The sequence below is a fragment of the Melanerpes formicivorus genome, unplaced genomic scaffold (assembly GCF_026170545.1).
Source record: "Melanerpes formicivorus ecotype bairdi unplaced genomic scaffold, bMelFor1.0.p_v2 SCAF_61, whole genome shotgun sequence".
NCBI classification, from domain to species: domain Eukaryota; kingdom Metazoa; phylum Chordata; class Aves; order Piciformes; family Picidae; genus Melanerpes; species Melanerpes formicivorus.
In genome coordinates, this window is record NW_027142413.1 from 1,806,472 (window position 1) to 1,827,320 (window position 20,849).

The 20,849-nt window shown below is 40.9% G+C and overlaps 1 protein-coding gene across 2 annotated transcripts in view; it reads right to left on the reverse strand.

The window, feature by feature from the left end:
* TRIO (trio Rho guanine nucleotide exchange factor) overlaps nucleotides 1-20,849 on the reverse strand; it is a 258,492-nt gene that overhangs the window by 165,461 nt on the left and 72,182 nt on the right. For both annotated transcript variants that reach the window (XM_068161994.1, XM_068161996.1), the window contains exons 3-6: nucleotides 16,273-16,387; nucleotides 12,462-12,654; nucleotides 11,349-11,861; nucleotides 8,318-8,440 (exon numbers count right to left, since the gene is read on the reverse strand). In XM_068161994.1, coding sequence (XP_068018095.1) covers nucleotides 8,318-8,440; nucleotides 11,349-11,861; nucleotides 12,462-12,654; nucleotides 16,273-16,387 — 944 coding nt within the window. The remainder of the gene's footprint in view (nucleotides 1-8,317; nucleotides 8,441-11,348; nucleotides 11,862-12,461; nucleotides 12,655-16,272; nucleotides 16,388-20,849) is intronic.

Genomic DNA, 20,849 nt, shown 5'->3' on the forward strand with positions numbered 1-20,849 from the left:
ACTGTGGCACAAACTGTTGTGTCTGTTGGCTACTTCTGTTCATTGTACTTGCTTTTGCCTGTATCCTAAAACTTTGCACATAGGGCCAGACTGCCAAACACGTAACAGCTGGGAAGAAAACAGCAAACAACATTAAAATCTCAATATTCAGCTGTGAAGTATTTTTCCCTCTTGTCCACACAGTGCTTTCAGGAATGCCAGCATACAGAAAATGCCACAGAGCAGCTAACTACCTGTTGGCAGCTTTGCAACCTTCCCCAACCAAGGACTGAGGAACTGAGTTTCCTGACCAAGGGGACAGAACTGACTTTAATGAACCTCAATAAAGGCCACAGATCAACAACTGACAGAAGAACAAAACCTGAAATTGTTGGGAAACTGGTTTCATTACTCTTGAGAGGCAGCCTGTGCCAAAATCTGACTATAACCCTGCTAAGAGGTCAGAGGAGAACACTGGAACATGGACACTCAAGGCCACATTGATACTGAGCATTACCTGGAACCATTACCTTGCTAGCATTGAGCTGCTGCCCAGAACCTGACACTGGTTGACTGGAGTGAGTGTTGCAGTACCTCCAGCTTTCAAGTGGATGAGTGAGAAGTGGGCACGCACCTCTATCAACTGTAATCACATGCATGCACGCAAACAGGAGAATACCTAAAGTAGCCTACACCTCAGCTGGTCCACTTAATAAATTGAGCACAGCTGGCTGATTTTCCTTCCTGCATAATACTACCTTTTCATTTTTCAGGTTATATCACACATCTATCCTCTCTTTTTTTAAAGCAAGTTGAACAACTGCAAGGGAACAAAAATGCTATCTCCAACAAAGTTTAAAAGAGCAGAGAGCATTATGCTTCCAGTGTATGCAGCAGCAGTAAGTGACTGATAAATGAATTCAGAAAGCCAATACATGGCCTTTATGGTGGTGGGGAAAAAACAATGTTGAAAGAAAAAAATTCAAAGGCTGTATTAGGTGGTCACTGGAACCATTGGTGCATCATAATGAGAATTCTGGAAATTCTTTAATCTCAGTCAGATATGAAGGGTAGGACACAACAAATGTGAAGTTAAACAAATCAAAACAGAGATGTGGTTAAAATGCCTTCATTCCCCCATGGCAATCTGGCTTCACAATTGTGGAAGAATACCCCCTGTAGCAGTATGAATACGTATTGATATGCTGACAGTTGAACACTTCCCAAGCCATGTATACCACTTTCCTTTCCTAAAAAACTTATAATAATCTCAGCCTTCCTCTATATCTTATCCTTCAAGACCTGATGTACCAGAGGTTTAAGCTGCAGTATTTTAGAATTCAGTGGCTCAAAAGATACAGTTATTTAAGGAGGAAAAGAATCTCAAATATCAGCTCACTAAACTTAGACTGTCTTTAACCGATCCTTGAACATTAACAAGTTGTATACGATTTTCCAGAAGGACAGGAAAGTCCGCTGTCATTATACGACAAACATGTATCTTGGAATAGTGCTTCTAGAAACATCTGAAGCTTCTAAATGTGTATCAATTGGGGTGCATCAAGAAAAGTGTGTCCAGTATGTCTAGGGGGGTTTTCTTTCCCCTCTACACTGCCCTGGTGAGAGCATACATGAAATACTGTGACCAGTTTTGGGCTCTTCAGTTCAAGAGAGACACAGAATCTACTGGAGAGAGTCCCACAGAGAGCTATAAGTATAATTAAGGGAATTAAACATCTCTCCTGTGAAGAAAGACTGAGACAACTGGGGCTGCTTAGTCTTGAGAAGAGAAGGTTGAGAGTGGGTAGGTGTCAAGGTGAAGGCACCAGTCTCTTTTCAGCGGTGGCCAGTAATAGGATGAAGAACAATGGCTACAAGCTGGAACACTGGAAGTTCCCCCTCAACATGAGAAAAACTTCTTCATGGTGAGGGTGACAGAGCACTGGAACAGGCTGCCCAAAGAGTTTGTAGAGTCTCCTTCTCTGGAGACCTCCAAAACCTGCCTGGACACATTCCTGTGTGGCCTGCCCTAGATGATCCTGCTTTGGCAGGGGTGTTGGACCTCTCTAGAGGTTCTTCTCAACCCCTAACAATCTATGATTCTATGATCTGACTAAAAAACGACAGGTTAAAGTGATACTGTGTTTCTTTCATTGTGTTACACACAATTATTTTAACAAGACTAAAAAGGGAACAACTTGAATTACTGCTTTAGAGTATGCTTAGTAAGTATATGAGTGTACTTACTAAGATTATTTTCTCTCACAATGTACTTTAGCCAGAAGCTGAGAAGACACCTTACAATATCTGGAAAACTCCTCATGGCACAATTATTCCCTAAAGGGAATGTACATGCAAAAAAAAAAAAGTATTGCTTATCAAAGCAACACAGATTAGTAATCTAACATAAAATGTAGTGCACTGTGTTATTCTTTGGTGTGTGCTTGAAAGGCAAATACACAGGGGAAAGTACAGATGACAGCCTGCTGGCTTAACTGAACTTCTATCACACTCAATACAAAATAAATCTAGCAGATGTCCTGAAGGTTCTATCTTATTTTCTGATTTTCCCACAGCCATTTAGAAAATGTTTAGCTCTAAGTTTTCAAACTGCAGTTTTCAGACACAGAGAATATTAAGATATTCAGCATTAAAAACAACCTTCTCAGTGATGCCTTTGCTAAGCATCATAATTGGAACTTCTGTATAGACCATAATCAATTTGAACTAGTCATTGTTGACGAAAATATTTTACCCATGCAATTCCCAAGTCATCTGCCACTTTACACACAAATGGCCACCAAAGCAAGATGAAGCACTAATGGATGAAATAACACCTGCTTTAATGATTCAAAGGTTTTCTAACAGTTCTTCTGTTCTCACTCTTGCAATATGCTTACAATTAACCATAATGCAAAAAGTCCAGCCTCAATATGCTACTGATGGTTCTATCAGCTGTGAGATAGGATGTACTTATAGCATCCTTTTAATAGTAGCCAGTGTCAGCTTTCTCCAAGTAAAGTCTCTTTTTGCCTGTATAACTTTCCAACCTTTCTTTCACCAGTGCAGTGAGAGGCACAGTTAAAGCATAATGAAAGCACAGCAAGAAGAGTAGAAGAAAATATTTAAGTGGATAAAATTCTCCTTCTCCTCCTCATTCATATTTTACTCAATCACTTTTGTTTCCCTTGTGACTTAACAGGCATATGGAAAATGGCAGGAGAAAGGGTGGATAGGCACAGAATCAGTCTCTCCCACTCCTGCATACAAGACTGTGGCTAAAAAGGCTGCTCTTGGAAAGAAAGTTCACATAGTCAGCTGTAGGTATATGACTTGCTACTGTATCTGAATTCAAGAAGCTATGCACTGATAAATGTTACGGACTGTCTTTATAAGACAGGTAGATCTCATGTTCCTTAACTGCGAGGTAAAATAAACTCACAGTGGTGCTCCTCTTTAAAAACGAGGATGACTTTTCAGTGCCATTTAAAAGGCTTGCTTTCAACAACAGTGAACTGCTGCTGTCAAGTCCTGAGATTTGAGTTAAGAAATACTCAGTTTCAGCTTGATGTTCCTCTTTGGGCAACTAAACTAATGCTTCACATCTCAAAACAAGTTTTTAGAACCTTTTAAGGGAGAAACTTGCAAATAAGGCTTTACAGGAGCTGCAAACATGAAAATTATTTGTCCAGTATTTGATGGCAAGAACAAAGTACCCATGATTGAATGATCAGTCTTCATGCTGCAATACTGAAAGTCAGATCCTGAAAATGTCAGAAAGCCATTACAAGGCAAAACAGAAATGTTCCACTAATCCCTACTGTCCTTGATGTAACCAACTCCTGTTTATGACAGGAACTAAGTAGCTTTCAAAATGGTTTTCATCCAGGTGGCTCTTTTCAGACTGGCACACAAAAGCCATCACTCTTCTCACCTAAGTTTGGCATAAGCAGCTGCAGAGGTTGCCCTCCTGCACCCCTCACAAGGCCAAGCTGCTACTTCAGAAGGAAACGAAGATGGAAGAGCCCGCTATTGACAGGGGGTAGTACCTGCTGTGCAGGAGGCATGTGCCCTGCAGCAACCACAATGTGTTGGGAGAAGCAGCTGCAACATCAATTATCAGGGTTAAGATGTTAACAAGTGTCAGAAGTTGCATTTAGCTGCTCAGGAAGCATTTATCCTTTGAACAGCCCTTCCTCATGTAAAGCAAGCCTAAGGAAACTGCCTGGAAAGTGAGATCTTTAATTAAGGTCAAATTAGAGCCACAATTAAACACTTTCAAAATCTTGTGCAAATAATAAACCTTATATACAGTTGTCTCTATTCCTTCTTCTACCTCACCCACTTAAGTACATTTGCACGGTTGTAGATATGTTAAAATTTAAACCCCATTTTTAGTGTTAGAACATTCATGTCAGACATCTTATTACTGAAAGGTTACACTGACAAGAACAGTGAGCAAACAGTAGCTTGTTAAGCACAGTGTATGTGAAGGGTAGCTCAGGAGAAGCTGCACATGCTTGCCGGAGTTAAGATTGCTCAACATCTTTCCAGTCAAAATCTAATGAAAAATAATGCCTGCCAAAATCCAATCAGTTCATGTCATTTAATCTTTCCCCCTAATATACACAGGACTTTTGCCATTTGACAAAATAAAACTCAGAAAATCTGAAAGCTGCTTAAATCAAACCCAGAAACTGAGGGGCTTTTCCCATTCTGTGCCAAAGAACCACTTTTTTTGAGGAATATGACACAGAAACGCATGGGAAAACTGCAGTTTGATTTTACCCTTTTAAGTATTTGGACCGCTTAATTTGCTCCGAATATAAGCTGTTCCTTTCATGCTTCAAAACATTATTGTACAGGCTGAGTAGAAGTATTCGGTAATTAATGCATTTCATAGAGTCATAGAATGGTTTGGGCTGGAAAGCATCTTAAAGCCAATCCCCCTGCTGAGAGCAAGGACACTTTCCAATACACCAGATCACTGAAGGCCTCCTCCAACCTGGCCTTGAACACCTCTCCACGACCTTTCAAATATACATAGAATAAACCAGGTTGAAAGAGACCTTCAAGACCATCGTGTCCAACCCACCTAATCAACCTAATATGATGGACAGCGGCTTGGCCACTTAATCTGCCAGTTCCCTCAGGACCCACAGATGGATCTCATTGGTCCCCAGGGGCTTCAGGTTCTTTAGATGGTCTCGAACCTTCCTTATCCCAGTCCCTACTTTTGCCTTCTGGAACTTGAGCAGTGTGGCTAGAGCACATGCCAGTGAAGACTGAGGCAATATATTCATTGAGTACCTCAGCCTTCTCTGTATCCCTCATGACCAGGTCTCCATTTTAGTTCTGGAGAGGCCCCACATCTTCCCTAGCCTTCCTTTTGTCAATGATATACATGAAGAAATTCTTCTTGTTCTCCCTTTTGTCTCTTCTCATGTTTAATTCTATCTGTACTTCAGTTTTCCTAAGCTGATGGGACAATTACTTGGTAATCCTCTCAGCCCATTCTGGCTTCCATTCCCACAGACTTTCTTTTTGTGCTCAATTAAGTCCAAGAATGCCTTGGTCATCCATGCCAGCCTCCTGGTATCCTTGCCTGCCACATTCTTTCTTGGGATGCACTACTTCTGGGGTTGGAGGAGATGGTCCTTGAATACTGACCAGCTTTCCTGGGTCACTCTTCCCTTCAGGGCTTTATCCCATGACACCCTGCCAAGCAGATCCCTTGTGCATGAAGTCTGCTCTCTTGAAGTCCAGAGCAGTGAGCTTGTGACACACCTCCTTTGATGCCCTCAGGATCTTAAACTGTACTCTTTCTTGGTGGCTGCCCTTGAGCTTCACATCACTCACCTGTTGGTGAGGGTCCAGCACAGCACCTTTTCTTGTGAATTTCTTTACCACTTGGAAGAGGAAGTTATCATTGAAGCACTCCAGGAACCCCATAGATCGCTGGTGCCCTATTGTGTTGTTCTTCCAACAGGTATTAGGGTGGTTGAAATCTCCCATGAGAGCCAGGGATTGTGAACGTGAAGCTGCTCCTATCTGTTTATAAAGGACCTCATCTACTTGGTCTGTCTGTTCAGGTGGCCTGTAGCAGACCACCAGTACAGTATCTCCTTCCCTCACCTTCCCCCGTAAAGTCTCTGTCAGTTCTTCATCATTCCTCAGGTGGAGCTCCATGCACTCCAGTTGGCCACTGATGTAGAGGGCAACACCTCTCTCCTTCTTCCCTGCCTGTCTTTCTTGAAGAGCTTGTAACTGTCTATTCCTATGCTCCAGTCACAAGAGCCATCCCACCACATCTCAGTGATGCCAGTGACATCACAACCCTGCAGGCATGTGCACATCTGTAGCTCTTCTTGCTTGTTCCCCATATTCCATGCATTAGTGTATAGATATTTAAGTTGGGCCTCCATTGAATCTGCTTTACAGACTGCAGTTTCCTTATACTGCACTTTGAGTGCTCTCTTCCCAGCTTGTGGTCCAACTCCAGACCCAGGGAGGGTGTCAAATAGTGTCATGGGCCTTGATGTAGGATGGATTGAGGATCCTTTTCCCCAACAACCCTAGTTTAAAGGCCTCCTCATTAGACTGGAAAGGCTGTGGCCAAAGATGTTCTTCCCATCAGCCCCTAGAAGACCAGATTACTCAAAACAAGTCCTATGTCTTAGATAGCTAAAGTCCTGTCCATGACACTGCTCCCTCAACCTAATTTGATAGCCCTTTAACTGGAAGAAGTGATGAAGAGACAACCTGTGCACCCAAATCCTTCAACACTACTCCCAGTGCCTTGTAGTGCCTCTTGATTTCCTTCAGATTGCTGACAGCTGCATCACTGCTGCCCACGAGCAGAAGACTACTACAGGCAAAAGAGGGTAACATCTGAAGACTAACAGCAAAAACAGAGCAGAAGGGATGATGCTACATTACTTAAGTGCTTCCTGCTGCTGATAGCATCCCAGCAAAGAAAAGAGGACAACAGTGACTAATATCAGGACAGGCTAACAGAAGTACAGTACAAGACCAAGAATTGCCTAGGACATTCAACATTACTAAGTTCCAAAAGCTCTCTCATAACAATGGCACCTACTCTCTTGCTTCTTTCTACTCTGTATGCAAAGCAATGGCCAACAATGGGGTGCTCCCTAAAGAAGCAATTCCCTATGTTCATGGAGTGAACCCATACCTCCCAAACCAATGTTAAATCCATGTAAGATATTATAGAACTTAATTGCAATGTTCTCCAGCATTTGCTTTATTCTTCTCAAACAGTTCTTATTGATTTTTATCTTTTTAAACTTCTGAGATAATAGAATAGAATAGAATAGAATAGAATAGAATAGAATAGAATAGAATAGACCAGACCAGACCAGACCAGACCAGGTTGGAAGAGACCTTCAAGATCATCGTGTCCAACCTATCATCCAACACCACTCAACCAACTAAACCATGCAACCAAGCACCCTGTCAAGTCTCCTTCTGAACACCTCCAGTGACGGCGACTCCACCACCTCCTTGGGCAGCCCATTCCAATGGGCAATCACTCTCTCTGTGTAAAACTTCCTCCTGACCTCTGACTCTAGCTATACCATACATTAAAGCTGCCCTACTAGTCTTTCTATTATTACAGCAAGACACATAACCTAAGTAAGTTTACTTTGCCACTCTCTGTTTCCACAATAAGTAGTTCTGTCCCACAAAAACACTCTCTTGCAAGAACTGCTTGTTTTGACCATACTTTAATTCAATTTCCATCTCTGGACTGCAAAGGATGGATTTAGGCCCATACCCTTAAAAGTTACTTAAACACCTCCTAGTGAAAAAGTTAATTTTTAACTGCAGCCTGCTGATAGTTCATCCACATATGGTATTTGGCAAAATAAGGAAAGAAAAAAAATGTAAAAAAAAAAATAATGTCATTGTTTTAGCTCCATTCTACTGTCTGTTTTCAAAAACACAGAAAACTACACCTTGCTGAGCTGTTGATCACTTCTCAGAACTCTGAGTTACACTCTGTTCATACTACACAAGTCTCTGAAATTTCCTACAAGATTCAAAGCAGTGCTCAAACACACATCCCACCTTATAGAAGTTCGGACCCTTATACTTGAGAAGTTCTAAGGTCACATTGAGTACTGTCATTGGTCAAAACAAATTTGTTGCTTGATGACAGTACCCTTGTATTTGGCTCCCCTTCATTTTCCTCCTTAGTATTTTATAATTTCACTGTTCAAATACAAATTTGTACTGCTTGTATGACTTAAAAATTCTAGCTTAAACAGAGAAAACAGACAATCTGAAAGTGCTGTGAAGTGAGGCCTTTTCTTACCATACAGTTCATAGCAAAATGATTGTGCTGTGTCTGAAGCTCCATCGCATGGGGATGGCTAGTTCCGATCTCTGTGTAGCTGTTCAGAAACAGACCTTTGTTGTGTGTGATCCAGTCAAACATCTACAAAGAAAACATTAAGGAAAGAAGGAGAGGGGGGTTGGGGAAAAAATCACTAATTTTCTATGAGAGAACTCATACACAACTAATGTAAGAAATCTATGAACACAAAACAATGAAAATTAACACTGATGCTCTTCCGATTGTTAGGTTATGACACATTTTAACCGAATCATTGCTGAAATCTGACTCTTTCAGACCAGACAGATGAGACTGTTAAATCCTTACCGTAAGATTTTATCTCAACAAGCCACAACAATATCATGAAGTCATAAACTTCATAACTACAAAGAATAGTAAAGAGGCTTAGGGTACAGCCCTGAGTTACCAAGCTTATACATACTCCAGCATCAGCATTTGATGATGCAAGCAGCTTAGTAATTTAGAATGAAAATGGCAACTCATAGAACTTAAATATAAAGTCTCTCTTGCTGATCAAGTACTTCATCAGCAAGCTTAATATTTTTATTTCAGAATTTTACTTTCTATTGCAAAACAAATTAAAAATCCCCAATAAAACACAACTGTGCTTGCATGCAGAGTTACATATTACCTTCTTCCAGACAACTTTAAGAATAATTTTTAAATGTTTTGTGTTTTGTTGTGTTGTTTATTTTAATAGTCCAACAAATTTTAGGATGGACCTCATCTGACACTAACTATCAATGAAGATGTACAAGTATGTTAACAGATGATGTTTTCAAAGATCAAGCAACACAGCAAAAAGCCAAGTTTAATACTCCCCACCCTCCCCACAATGGTCTTGAAGTCTTCGCTGTATACCCACCTACTCCCTGGATGAGATGAAAAACTTGGTTCAGAACAAAAATGACAGCAACGAGCAGTAAAGTAACTTAACTATCTTTAAAAACACGGTAACACAGCAGTATGGTCAAATCCACTGTCCCACTCAGGTACACAACAAATCAAATCAGAAGTAGACCACAATATAAGGAATGTAAACAACAACAACATTTTAAGAGCTCAGACAACTGAGCCAGCTGATCACGTGCTCCTAAAATGTTCAGGTTCTTCTCCAGACTACAGTGAGGATGTGCAGAAAATTATTCAAAATAGACAATGGTTCTGCTCATGACCACTTGTCTTTAGGTAGTCTGACTTTGCTGTCTTCAGGTACCTACAAGGCAATTCCAATCAGATTCACTTCACCCCTGGTTTTGCCTCCTCTTATCCTGAACCAGCCCAGATTTCTTGTGCAGAGTCACATCAGTCCTCCAAGAAGAACATATTTATTTCTCCCCATGCAATACCTTTCATTTTTCGAACAAAGACACGGTCTTTTCCTACACCTAAATAAACCACACAGACAAACTGATAAAGAAGCCCTGAGCTATGAAATCTAATTTGACACAACCAGTGAAATAAGGGCTGCAAGCAGATTAATGCAAATACCTTAAACCAAAAGTGAATTTGCCTACTACACAAACATTCTTTCTTATCTTTTTCTACCAGTTGAGGGGAAAATGAAGTCATAGCACTTCTATCTAGACTGAAGGAAAGATGTGTTAACTGAATATAGATTTATTCTTGGAACTGGAAACTTAGAAAACACAGATGTTTATACAACTACAGTGGATTTCAGAGCTCTGCCCCTCAGGCTCAATTATTTCACAAGGAATTTCTTGAAGTTACACACCCAACTTTTAGTTGAGTAAATAAATAATATAATTTTCACTATCATGTGAGAACTATCAATTCTCACATTCATTATTTTGTTCATGCTGTAATAAAGTAGTTAATGCTGTAATTGACTAGTTGAAAGGTTGATAAAAAGCATTTTGGGCCTGAAAGAACAATACTGCATGAACAGCTTATTTTCTAAATAATTTTAGAACTCTAAATCCACTTCAAATTGTTTGCAGCGCTTTACCTGCCCCTACAGTTTTCTGCTATATCCATGCTACTTTGAATAAAACACAGGAGAAATCATTAAGCATAAAGAAAGTGTTCAAACTAAAATGATAAGGGCAAGGGAATGTTGGGGGAAAGAAAACAGAGGAAGAAGGAGGAAAAAGACCTATTATGTATTTGCTCTGCTTTTACTCTTGTGCATTTGCTTATGACCACTGCTGGAGAGTAGGACACTGGCTCTGGTCTCATCCAGTTCAGGCACTCTTACACAAAACATTTTAAGACCGTACTTACCACTTGACTGCACAGTCCAGTTATTTATCCTGGAGAAAAATTCCCCACCCTTCCCTAAAGCTTTTTTTTACATGATAACATAATATGTGATCACAAAACCATTCCAGATTAAAATAGATCTTATTTGAGCTCATCTAGGAGCGCGCTGTCAGCCATACTTTCTCTTCACATTCCATGATAATCAAGGTCGTTCTCATTTGAAGGGACTGGTTAGTTTGAAACATTCTGAGATCACTCAGTCCCCTGTTACTGACATGTGCACTGTCAAAAGAGATACCTCATTTTTTAGCCTGGAACCTTAACTTCTGCATCAAACGAAGCAGTTCCTCATGTCAGATTCTTCTGACTTTGTCAATTACCTGTCACTTGGATCACAGGGGTCATTCAAAAGGGGACCATTGTAGTCCTTCAGTCATCTGTATTTATAAAGTACATAACATTCATCTTCACATGATGCACACAAAACCATCTGACTGGAACAATTTATTTGTTCACAGCAAAAGCTTTCAAGTCACTACCACTTAAAATTTTCTTCAGTGAGAGCTACCTGGGTTCTTTACAGCTTAGAATTACCACCCCATTTCCTTTACAGCAGAAGACTGAGACACTCTCAGTCAAGAAGTACTTTATCTCTCATGAAAAGACTAGTGATTAACTCCAAAGACAAAGAAATACTATCTGTAGTTATGCTCAGTACTCTCAAGTACATTAGCAGTGCCCATTTACAACCTCCTCTTCCAATTACCTTTTCAGCATCCTGCTCAAACAGCCTGAGCTGAAAACATTGGTCCAATTTCAATTTCCGCACATGCCACATCTGATGCAGATGCTGCCGTGTTGAATGCAGCCTGTCCAGCATGGTGGATACTTTGGGTAATAGGTTCTGTAAGTCTGCATTCCCTGACCCAGAGTTCTTCTTGGGAAAACTATCACTGCTCTGTATCCGCTGGAGCAGCTTTTGTCCCTCCACATCGAGGTCCTCGATAGGGGCCTTAATGACTTTCTTTTTTAACTGTGAATGCTCCTCTATCATATTGCGAGCACCTTCCAGGTCCTGAGGCATTTCCTTTTTTGACAACATATCTTGCAATTCCTCCAGTCTGGACAGCATATGGGTTGCATTGCTAATGTAGTCCTCAAAGGCAACTCTTATTTCTATCCACTCCTCATGGTTGTACTCCAAACAGCCATCAAATTCTGGAGTTAGCTGAGAAGGATCAACTACTTTGGTAAGGCCTTCCAGAGACACCATATTTGTCTAAAAAAATAAAATGGAAAAAAAATGCTGTTACTCAAATGAACTTGAAATGTTCTTTGAACTTTTTTGGTAAGAATTGATCATTTTGTTCATGAAATCCACGTGGCTCTACTCATACACTTCTCAAACATCAGCCTTCGGTTCGGCGGGTATTTTCCCAAGTAAGAGCAGTATTTTATTTCTTTCTTACTTCACTACACTTAAGGAGAAAACAGCAACCACTCTTTTGATTCAGCTTTGACTTTGTGTAGTGTAAAGCAGCAGGATAACAGCAAGGTTCAGCCGGCTGCTGTCCCCTGGATGCTAGTGATATCACAATTACCACAATGCAGACCGAGACAACAAATAACATTACTATTAAAGTGTAAAACTCTAACTCCATCATTTCCAGACTCAGAAAAAGGATATAAACACCAACAAGTACAACTACCTAGCCTACGTATGTGAAGAAAACCACACTCCCTCTAGCATCACTGGTCTACTGTAACCCTCTTCTCACAGAACATAAGTAATCTGAGAGTTTTGAAGATGCTGATCAGCAGTGAGCACACTTAAAAACCATGAAATAAATGTAAATTTGTATACCATACAGCAAAATACCTCGAATTCAAACTTAGAGCTGCCAAAGTTAGTCCTCTGTTTCTGCCAGAAATTGTCTGGCTTGATTATCAGTGCAACATGAATACAACACGGAAAGGATTCCTGCAAAATCTTCAGCAGAGGCTTTATGGAGTCCCATTTTGACCCACGCATATCCACAATGACAGTGAATCCTCGTTTACACACTTCCTCACTGCAGGAGAAAAAAGAAAAACATTACCAGGCAATCATTGCAGCTTCAAACACAGCACTCTGCTGCCCCACGCTGCCGAATGAACATGGGCTCCTCAGGAAAATGTAGCACCCCGGGGGTCTCACCATTGACTAGGTGACACATACAGAATACTTCATGAACCTCTCAGGAATCCTCCCTTTACCTCCTCGACAAAATTCCTGTGGGTGATAGTTTTACACCTGTTTCATTTTCATTGTTTATATTCATGATGATTCACCTTCACCTTACACATTAAGCACAGCATTTACAGAAGCAGCAATACATAATTAATTAATAATTGATTCTTCAGAATATGCACGATATCCTGATGACAATATTCAAGCCTTTCTAAGGACTATGGGGGTGTTCTGAAATACAGATAATGGCATACTGTTCTCACCTATCACTTCTGCAAGTACCTGAGAGTGTCATTAGAGGGAAAAAAAAGCACCTTTATTGACAATTTCTCCTGCAACAGGATAGATTTGTGGATAGTTAATGGGATAAGAAATCATTTTACGGCCATGAATGGAATTGTATCACTATGCTTCTATGAAATTTGAACTTGGTTTTGCTGTGCAAAAATTGACAGACCTTACATCCAAATTCCTTGGCAACTCTTCCAATGTTGGCAGATTTAATTTCTTTTCATCATAACCTTTTGTACACCTGGTGCTTGCTACTGGTTGGAAGTGGCAATCACCAACACCACCAGAAATTTTTATTCTGGTCTGCAGGATTTGCTACATGATCTTGTTAACAACAAAACTAATGTGTCATAGTCCATGGACTATTAGAAGGGACCAAATGTCCATTGTTTGAGTACAAGTCACTTCCAGTCTAGTGACTAATGTAAACGTAATTCTGAAGTTCACTTGGCGATGTTTTCAGAGTGTCCATGAAGTGGGAAAGCTCCACTGGCATACTTTGTTCAGTCTCATTGCCCACTTTGTAGAAAGATGAGATATGATTGATGTAGGAGAGCAGAAAAGCTTCTGCAAGAAGTGGTAATACAGGTTCCTTAGAAGAGGAGGGGTTTATTAAAAGTTTAAAAAAAACCTGCAACAAACTAACATTTTAAGAAGTTTATTGAGATAAACGCTGGCTGTCCTACCTGTCCACAGGAATGCCACAATGGCAATGGTTGCAGCCTGTCCAGCAGGAGTAGGGAAGTGATCATGCCCCTGTACTCAGCCCTGGTGAGGCCACAGCTTGAGTACTGTGTTCGGTTTTGCATGCCACAGTATAAGAAAGACATTGAGGTCCTGGAGGGTGTCCAGAGAAGAGCAACAAGGCTGGTGAAGGGTTGGGAGGGCATGCCTTACGAGCATTGGCTGAGGGAACGGGGGTTGTTCTGTCTGGAGAAGGCTAAGGGGAGATCTTAATGCTCTCTACAGCTACCTGAAAGGAGGTTGCAGTGAGGCTGGTGCTGGTCTCTCCTCCCAAGTAACTAGTGATAGGACAAGAGAAAATGGGTTTAAGTTGTGCCAGCGAAGTTTAGATCAGATATTAAGAAAAATTTCTTTACTGAAAGAGTAGTGAGGTATTGGAAGAGGCTGCCCAGGGAAGTGGTGGAGTCGCTATCCCTGGAGATGTTCAAGAAGCATGTAGAGGCAGCACTTCAAGATACAGTTTAGTGGTTGTGGTAGATGGGCTATGGTTGGACTCTATGATCTTAAAGGTCTTTTCCAACCTTGATGATTCTATGATTCCATGAAAATACATTAAAATTTATATGCAGGCTACATACAATTTTCTGATCATGGCAAAAAATGTTTTCTTACAGCCTCCCAGGACTAAAGGGGAAAATAAAATATACATCCATTACTGAAAAGCTGCATGCTATTACATGAGCGTCAGTCAGCCTATCCCTACTCTACCACACAAACACTGCATGAAGAGTGCTCACCACTAATTCCTATGAGTTATACATCTTCTGGAGTATACAAAGCCCCTCATCATGTAGCACAATGTAGATATATCCTCATCATCTCACAAGAGATGAATCCCTTCTAGCCATGGACAACAAAAGTTGTTCTAGAAGGCCTTCGTCAGCCAAGGTCATCTATTAGGCAAACAAGACCTACACTTACATGTAATCCAGTCAGTGCTGATGACTTAAGTTTAACAATATTTTTAAATCAGATAAATTATTAAATTAGTTAAATTGTGAGATCAAATCATCCTAAATGCTTAGCTCTCTTGCCAAACAACTGATACATGTGAATCTTCAGCTATGTAGAGTAACAGTATTGCAATAATAGATAGGCCAAATGTTTAAGGCTAATTGCACTAACTGGGACTTTTTAATTAGCAAGAGCTGCATGATAAGCTCCTAAAATATGCCTTGCACGAAAATGAGTCTTCCTCTTAATAAAGCTCCCTTTTTTCTTAAAGCTGTGCCATGATTGGAAATACAAAACCTGCATTAACTCTCTTTTCATTTTAAATCAATTGATGATAAACCAATATACACCTAGTACCAAAGCACTGCATTTTGCCAGAATAGCTCCAGAAAACTTATATTAAAATTATTTTGATGCTTATTTATTAGCTTCTCTAGCAACTTAATGTTCTAGAATGCTAGAATACATCCAAACATTCAAATTATCTCAGAAGTAAAAATCTCAAATTTTCTTCTCATCTTCATTCTGCTACCTTAACAAAATCCTCCAATTAACTTAAAAACCCCTCCTGTATAATCATATGCTTCAAAGTGAAATAAAGAATACCTGAACTACCAACAATTTCTATTAACAGAGGCTATATACATGTCATGAAGTTGTGTTTACAAAACCACTTTTGTTAGTCTGAAACTGACATCTTATTACATCAGGTCCAAAGAAGGCAGCCTATAAATTAACATATTGCAGAAATGTGTAAGATATTGCAGTCAAGGATGTTGTTAAAGGGATATTTTTCAACTGTAATGACAACTGCTCCCTGAAGTCACAGGCATGTGTGGGTGTGTATCCATGAAGCTGTAAGTTCATGTGTGTATAACAGCGCACACACTAGCACTGGATTTGACTTCTGCTGATTTCTTTGAATGGCACATTGTAATTCATAGCTTAAACTGTTCATCATACAATGATGCCAGTACCTTCACTGATCCCTCCACAGGCTTATCTGAGACCTGCACAAGCAATTTTACTTGTCTGTCTCCTGGTTATTCCCGTGCTATATCAGGACACCGTAACTTACCTAATACAAAGAGCAGAAGTGTTGTGACGACCTCACTCCACACAAGGAATATTTTGAATGATGACCAGCATGTTTCTAATTATTGATATACTGAAAGCCTTTGAGCTGTATTTGCGTTCTTCAACACAGTAACAGGAATGTGGCATTGCAGCACCATTTCCAAGATGCAAACTACTTACAGCTAAAGCACACCAGCCATTCTTCCTTCTACACAGCAGAGAAATTATTTAGGTCTCTTCCAAAACAATGGTTTGAAAACAGGAACTGAAATAATTTAGTGTGAATTTGCTCATTTTCTTCACCTGTTCACTCCTCTAGCTTGTGGCTGTACTGCATCATACTCCATTTAATTTGTTTTATAGCTTTAGAACTCATCAAGTGACTATCACTTACCTAGGAATACATGCTAGGTATGAAATTAGTCTTCTAAGGTCTTCTTGTCGTATTCTATCATGATTACTTCGAGCTGGAAACGTTAGAATGGGACCTCCACGTTTATCTCTGCCACCTAAAAAATTTAACATGTTAGAAGACCCCACAGCATAAGACCATTCTTACCCACAAAACTAGTCTTCAGAATACTTTTGGAACACCTAAGCTCTACACTGTTTTGTGAACATCCACTTTTAAGAAGTAGTGATTTCTAGTTAAATGCCAGCATTGTTATCCAGACACTAGCTTAAACTTGTATTTTGGGAGTACTAATCAGCAGATTTTTGCAATTCCTACAATAAGGAATTATCTGTCCAAAAACTGAAACAAACAACCATAGCATTACACTTACACATGGCAGTCACATTCAAGTTCAACTGTCAGTGTGACATCCCCACCCATGGTGCTTTGCAATGTGTTTAACTTCTGAATCCAGTAATTGTACAGATTAAATTTTACTATAAAATTATGCCACTTTTTAGGCAGATATTTAGGGGATAGTCAACATAGCTTCATTACTGGAACAGGATTTAGGTGTATAGTATTTCACACTCAATGCATATACAAGATGAACAGATGGACACTATTTAAGCATTTAATTTCTATTTTTAAGGTTATGATGTGCAGATGCTGAATTGCCAGTTCATACCTTTTCATTCTGTTAGCAGCACAGGAAATTCTGCATCCGTTTAATATGTAAGGCAAACAAAATTTTTAAACTTAGGCCTTGAGTGGTTCCTGCATCTGGGTCGAGGCAATCCCAGGCACAAATACAGGCTGGGCAGTGACTGGCTGGAAAGTAGCCCTGAGGAGAGAGACTTGGGGGTGCTGGTGGACAAAAAGCTCAACATGAGCTCTCAGTGTGCACTTGCAGCCCACAAAGCCAATCAGATCCTGGGCTGCATCAAGAGAAATGTGGCCAGTAGGTCGAGGGAGGTGATCCTCCCCCTCTACTCAGCTCTGGTGAGACCCCACCGGGAGTACTGCCTCCAGTTCTGGAGTCCCTACTACAAAGAGGGATATGAACATGCTGGAGCATGTCCAGAGAAGGGCCACGAGGATGATCAGAGGGCTGAAGCACCTCTGCTATGAGGACAGACTGAAGGAGTTGGGGCTGTTCAGTCTGGAGAAGAGAAGGCTCCGAGGTGACCTAATTGTGGCCTTCCAGTATCTGAAGGGGGCTACAGGAAGGCTGGGGAGGGACTGCTCAGGATCTCAGGTAGTGATAGGACTAGGGGGAATGGAATGAAGCTGGAGGTGGGGAGATTCAGGCTAGATGTGAGGAGGAAGTTCTTCCCCATGAGAGTGGTGAAGCCCTGGAATGGGTTGTCCAGGGAGGTGGTTGGGGCCCTGTCCCTGGAGGTGTTTAAGCCCAGGCTGGATGAGGCTCTGGGCAGCCTGATCTAGTGTGGGGTGTCCCTGCCCATGGCAGGGGGGTTGGAACTAGATGATCCTTGTGGTCCCTTCCAACCCTGACTGATACTATGATATTCACCTCATTTGTTAAACTGCCTGCTTACTGTTGGTGAACATTAAAATGCAATTTTATATCCAGCTCCTCGCTAGTGACAAAAAATGTTACCGTTACTAAATGTTAAATTGAAGTCTGAAGGCTCTCTTTATCAACTTGTACAGCACAGATACATTCCTAAGAGCTAAATTTCACATTTCTCTTCCCAACCACAGATGCATGGATTGCCTTTGCTTGTCTTGTGGAAGTATAGAAAAACACTACCCTCTGTCCTGAATGGTATCTCACTGCAAATCAGCTCCTCATTGTAAATCTATTTTACAAGAAGGTTTTTTAAAATCCCTTAGAAAAGAAAGGCAAAAGCAAATTAACCAAATTAGTCACTCATAAATTCATCATTACCCTCAAAAACACAGTCTCTGTGTGTTTAGCTGCTAGAGATGCACTAGCAGAAGTCTAGCCGTCAGACTCCAGGGATTCTCTGCACTGGGCATGTTTCCCATGAAGCACTGAACAAAACTCCTGTGAGGCAAAAGCAGCTTTGAATTTCTGTTAAGCTGCAATGCTAGAAACCCAAACTCAAAAGGAAATTCATATTCTTATCTTCTGTGGCCCTCTTAAGCAGGACATGACATAAAAAGCAATTCAGTTGTCTCAGTTTAATGTAGAAAGGCAAGTGTGGTCTTGATCATCCTGCACAATTTGCCAAGCCGAGAGCTTTGAGGATTTTTACATAGCAAGTGACAGCATAAAAACAAGACAGAGCCACCAGAGAAGGATAAATAACAAGACTGAGAGTCCAAAGTCCAGGCCTCTGCTCAGCTCCAGAGAGATCACTGGGCTCAAAAGCTACTAAACTTAGCTGCAACCTTTAATGTTTTCCTCAGTGCACCTCAGGCCATCAGCTACAGATCTTAAAATATTATGTTTCAACTAGTAAACACTATGGCTTCCAACGCCCTAGAAAAGGTGCTTGGTCGCTCAGGGTGGAAATTCTTCCTTACAAAGCAGCAGGTAGCGGGAAAGAGTATACACTGAACTGTCGTGAACATTCTCTGCCGTGTTAAGCACAGTCACTCCCCTGGTCACTCAGGTCACTCCTCTGGGCCTCTTCTACAAAGCAGCTCCTCTATCATGCAATTTTCCAACATGGCAGAGGAAAGAAACCCATACCCACTTCAGCTGGCTTCCAACTCCACATACACCACAAAGGAACCCTTTTTTTAAAGTATGGTGCTTAAGTTTCTGATAAGTCATATCCCAAATTTTGTGTATGTTGGAGACAAAATCAGTCACACAAATTCCAGGTCTAGATGAGTAATGAAAAAATTAATACCATCTTGACTTTTGGTGAAAAGAGTTTCACTATCCAATCTTATAGCAGATACCAAAATTGTAAATATTGAGCAAAAAATTCCCTAAGATTTGGGTTGCTGCCATCAGCTCTACTGAAAGTTTTTCTTAGGCCTTTCCTAATATGTAACTCTTGTTCCCACTGTTCCTGTGTCATACCCAAACAGGAATGTTAAAAGCAACAACCTATGAGGCATCAGGTGGGAATTTCCTGTCTGAAAAGAGTCTTTTTCCAGCTCAACCCCTTATTTGTCTCGGTTTAACAAAAACATATTAAGCTACTAACTTCATCGATGACACTCCCATTTTTACCACTTTCCTTTCATATAAAACCCCTACAGTACTCAGATATTCTCTCTTGTTTTGCCAAGATGTGTCATACAAGTAGCTGTTCAGCTCACATGAGTCACCCAACATGAATCACTTCTGTCTAGTGCACATCACCAATAGCAGCCCAGTCAATGGTCTCCAAAATGCAACAGATTGAGTAGTGCATGTTTTCCAGTAAATGCCTTTTTTACCTAGATTAAAAGTATTTAGGTAAAGCTAACCAGTGGGCTTGTATGAAATGTTTGAAAAGCAGGACAAGTTATGAAATGCTACTTACTCATATAAAACAAAAATAATTGTACCTTGCAAGAAAATGCTCTCCCTGTATAACTGTGCAGAGATGTAAGAATATCTGTACTTCAACAGCCTTCAGTTTAAACTCAACAAAAAATAGCATCCAAGACTCCATTCGTAATTCATGGTTACATCAACAGGAGGCTTTCTGTGTCTGATGGTGACACCCAATACTCAAGCAGATTAGTTCCCAGGTAGGTGAAAATCAGTGCAAGGGAGATTTTCCTCTTCCCTTCACACCCTCCCCACAACTTTTTGTTGTTGTTTGTGAACCACTCTGTTGGTAGTTTTTAGAAAAACACCCCAAGGCTCACATGGAAGCTGAACCCCAGCATTCTACACATCAAATTATTTTGACCAATACAGGATAAGGCAGTCCAGTCTGTCAGACTGGTTTCACACAGGACAAGTATTGATTCTAGAATCAATATATACATATACCGAAACTCAAGGTGGACTGGTGAACTTTGGGACTTTGCAGTTATCAGTCTACAGCCTACATGCAACACAACATACTTCACGATACTTCACAGAAGTGTTTGTTCTTCTGTATTTCCTTGTCTCCTGTCCTAGAAAAAGATTATCTGGTTCAAGATCTGTTTCAGAATTGAATTCTCAGAGACTATATCTCTCCTTCTCATTCACCATCCACAAGAAGGGCCGGTTGGATGAGCCAGGGAATTACAGACCTGTCAGCCTGACCTCAGTGCCAGGCAAGATCATGGAACAGGTCATCCTGAGTGCAATCACACAGCACTTGCAGGACGGGCAAGGGATCAGGCTCAGCCAGCACGGATTTAGGAAGGGCAGGTCCTGCCTGACCAACCTGATCTCCTTCTATGATCAGGTGACTGCCTGGTGGATGTGGGGAGGCCTGTGGATGTAGTCTACCTGGACTTCAGCAAGGCCTTTGACACCGTCCCCCATAGCAAACTCCTGGCCAAGCTGTCAGCCCATGGCTTGGACAGCAGCACTCTGAGCTGGCTTAGGAACTGGCTGGATGGTCGAACCCAGAGAGTGGTGGTGAATGGTGCCACATCCAGCTGGCGGCCAGTCACTAGTGGAGTCCCCCAGGGATCAGTGCTGGGCC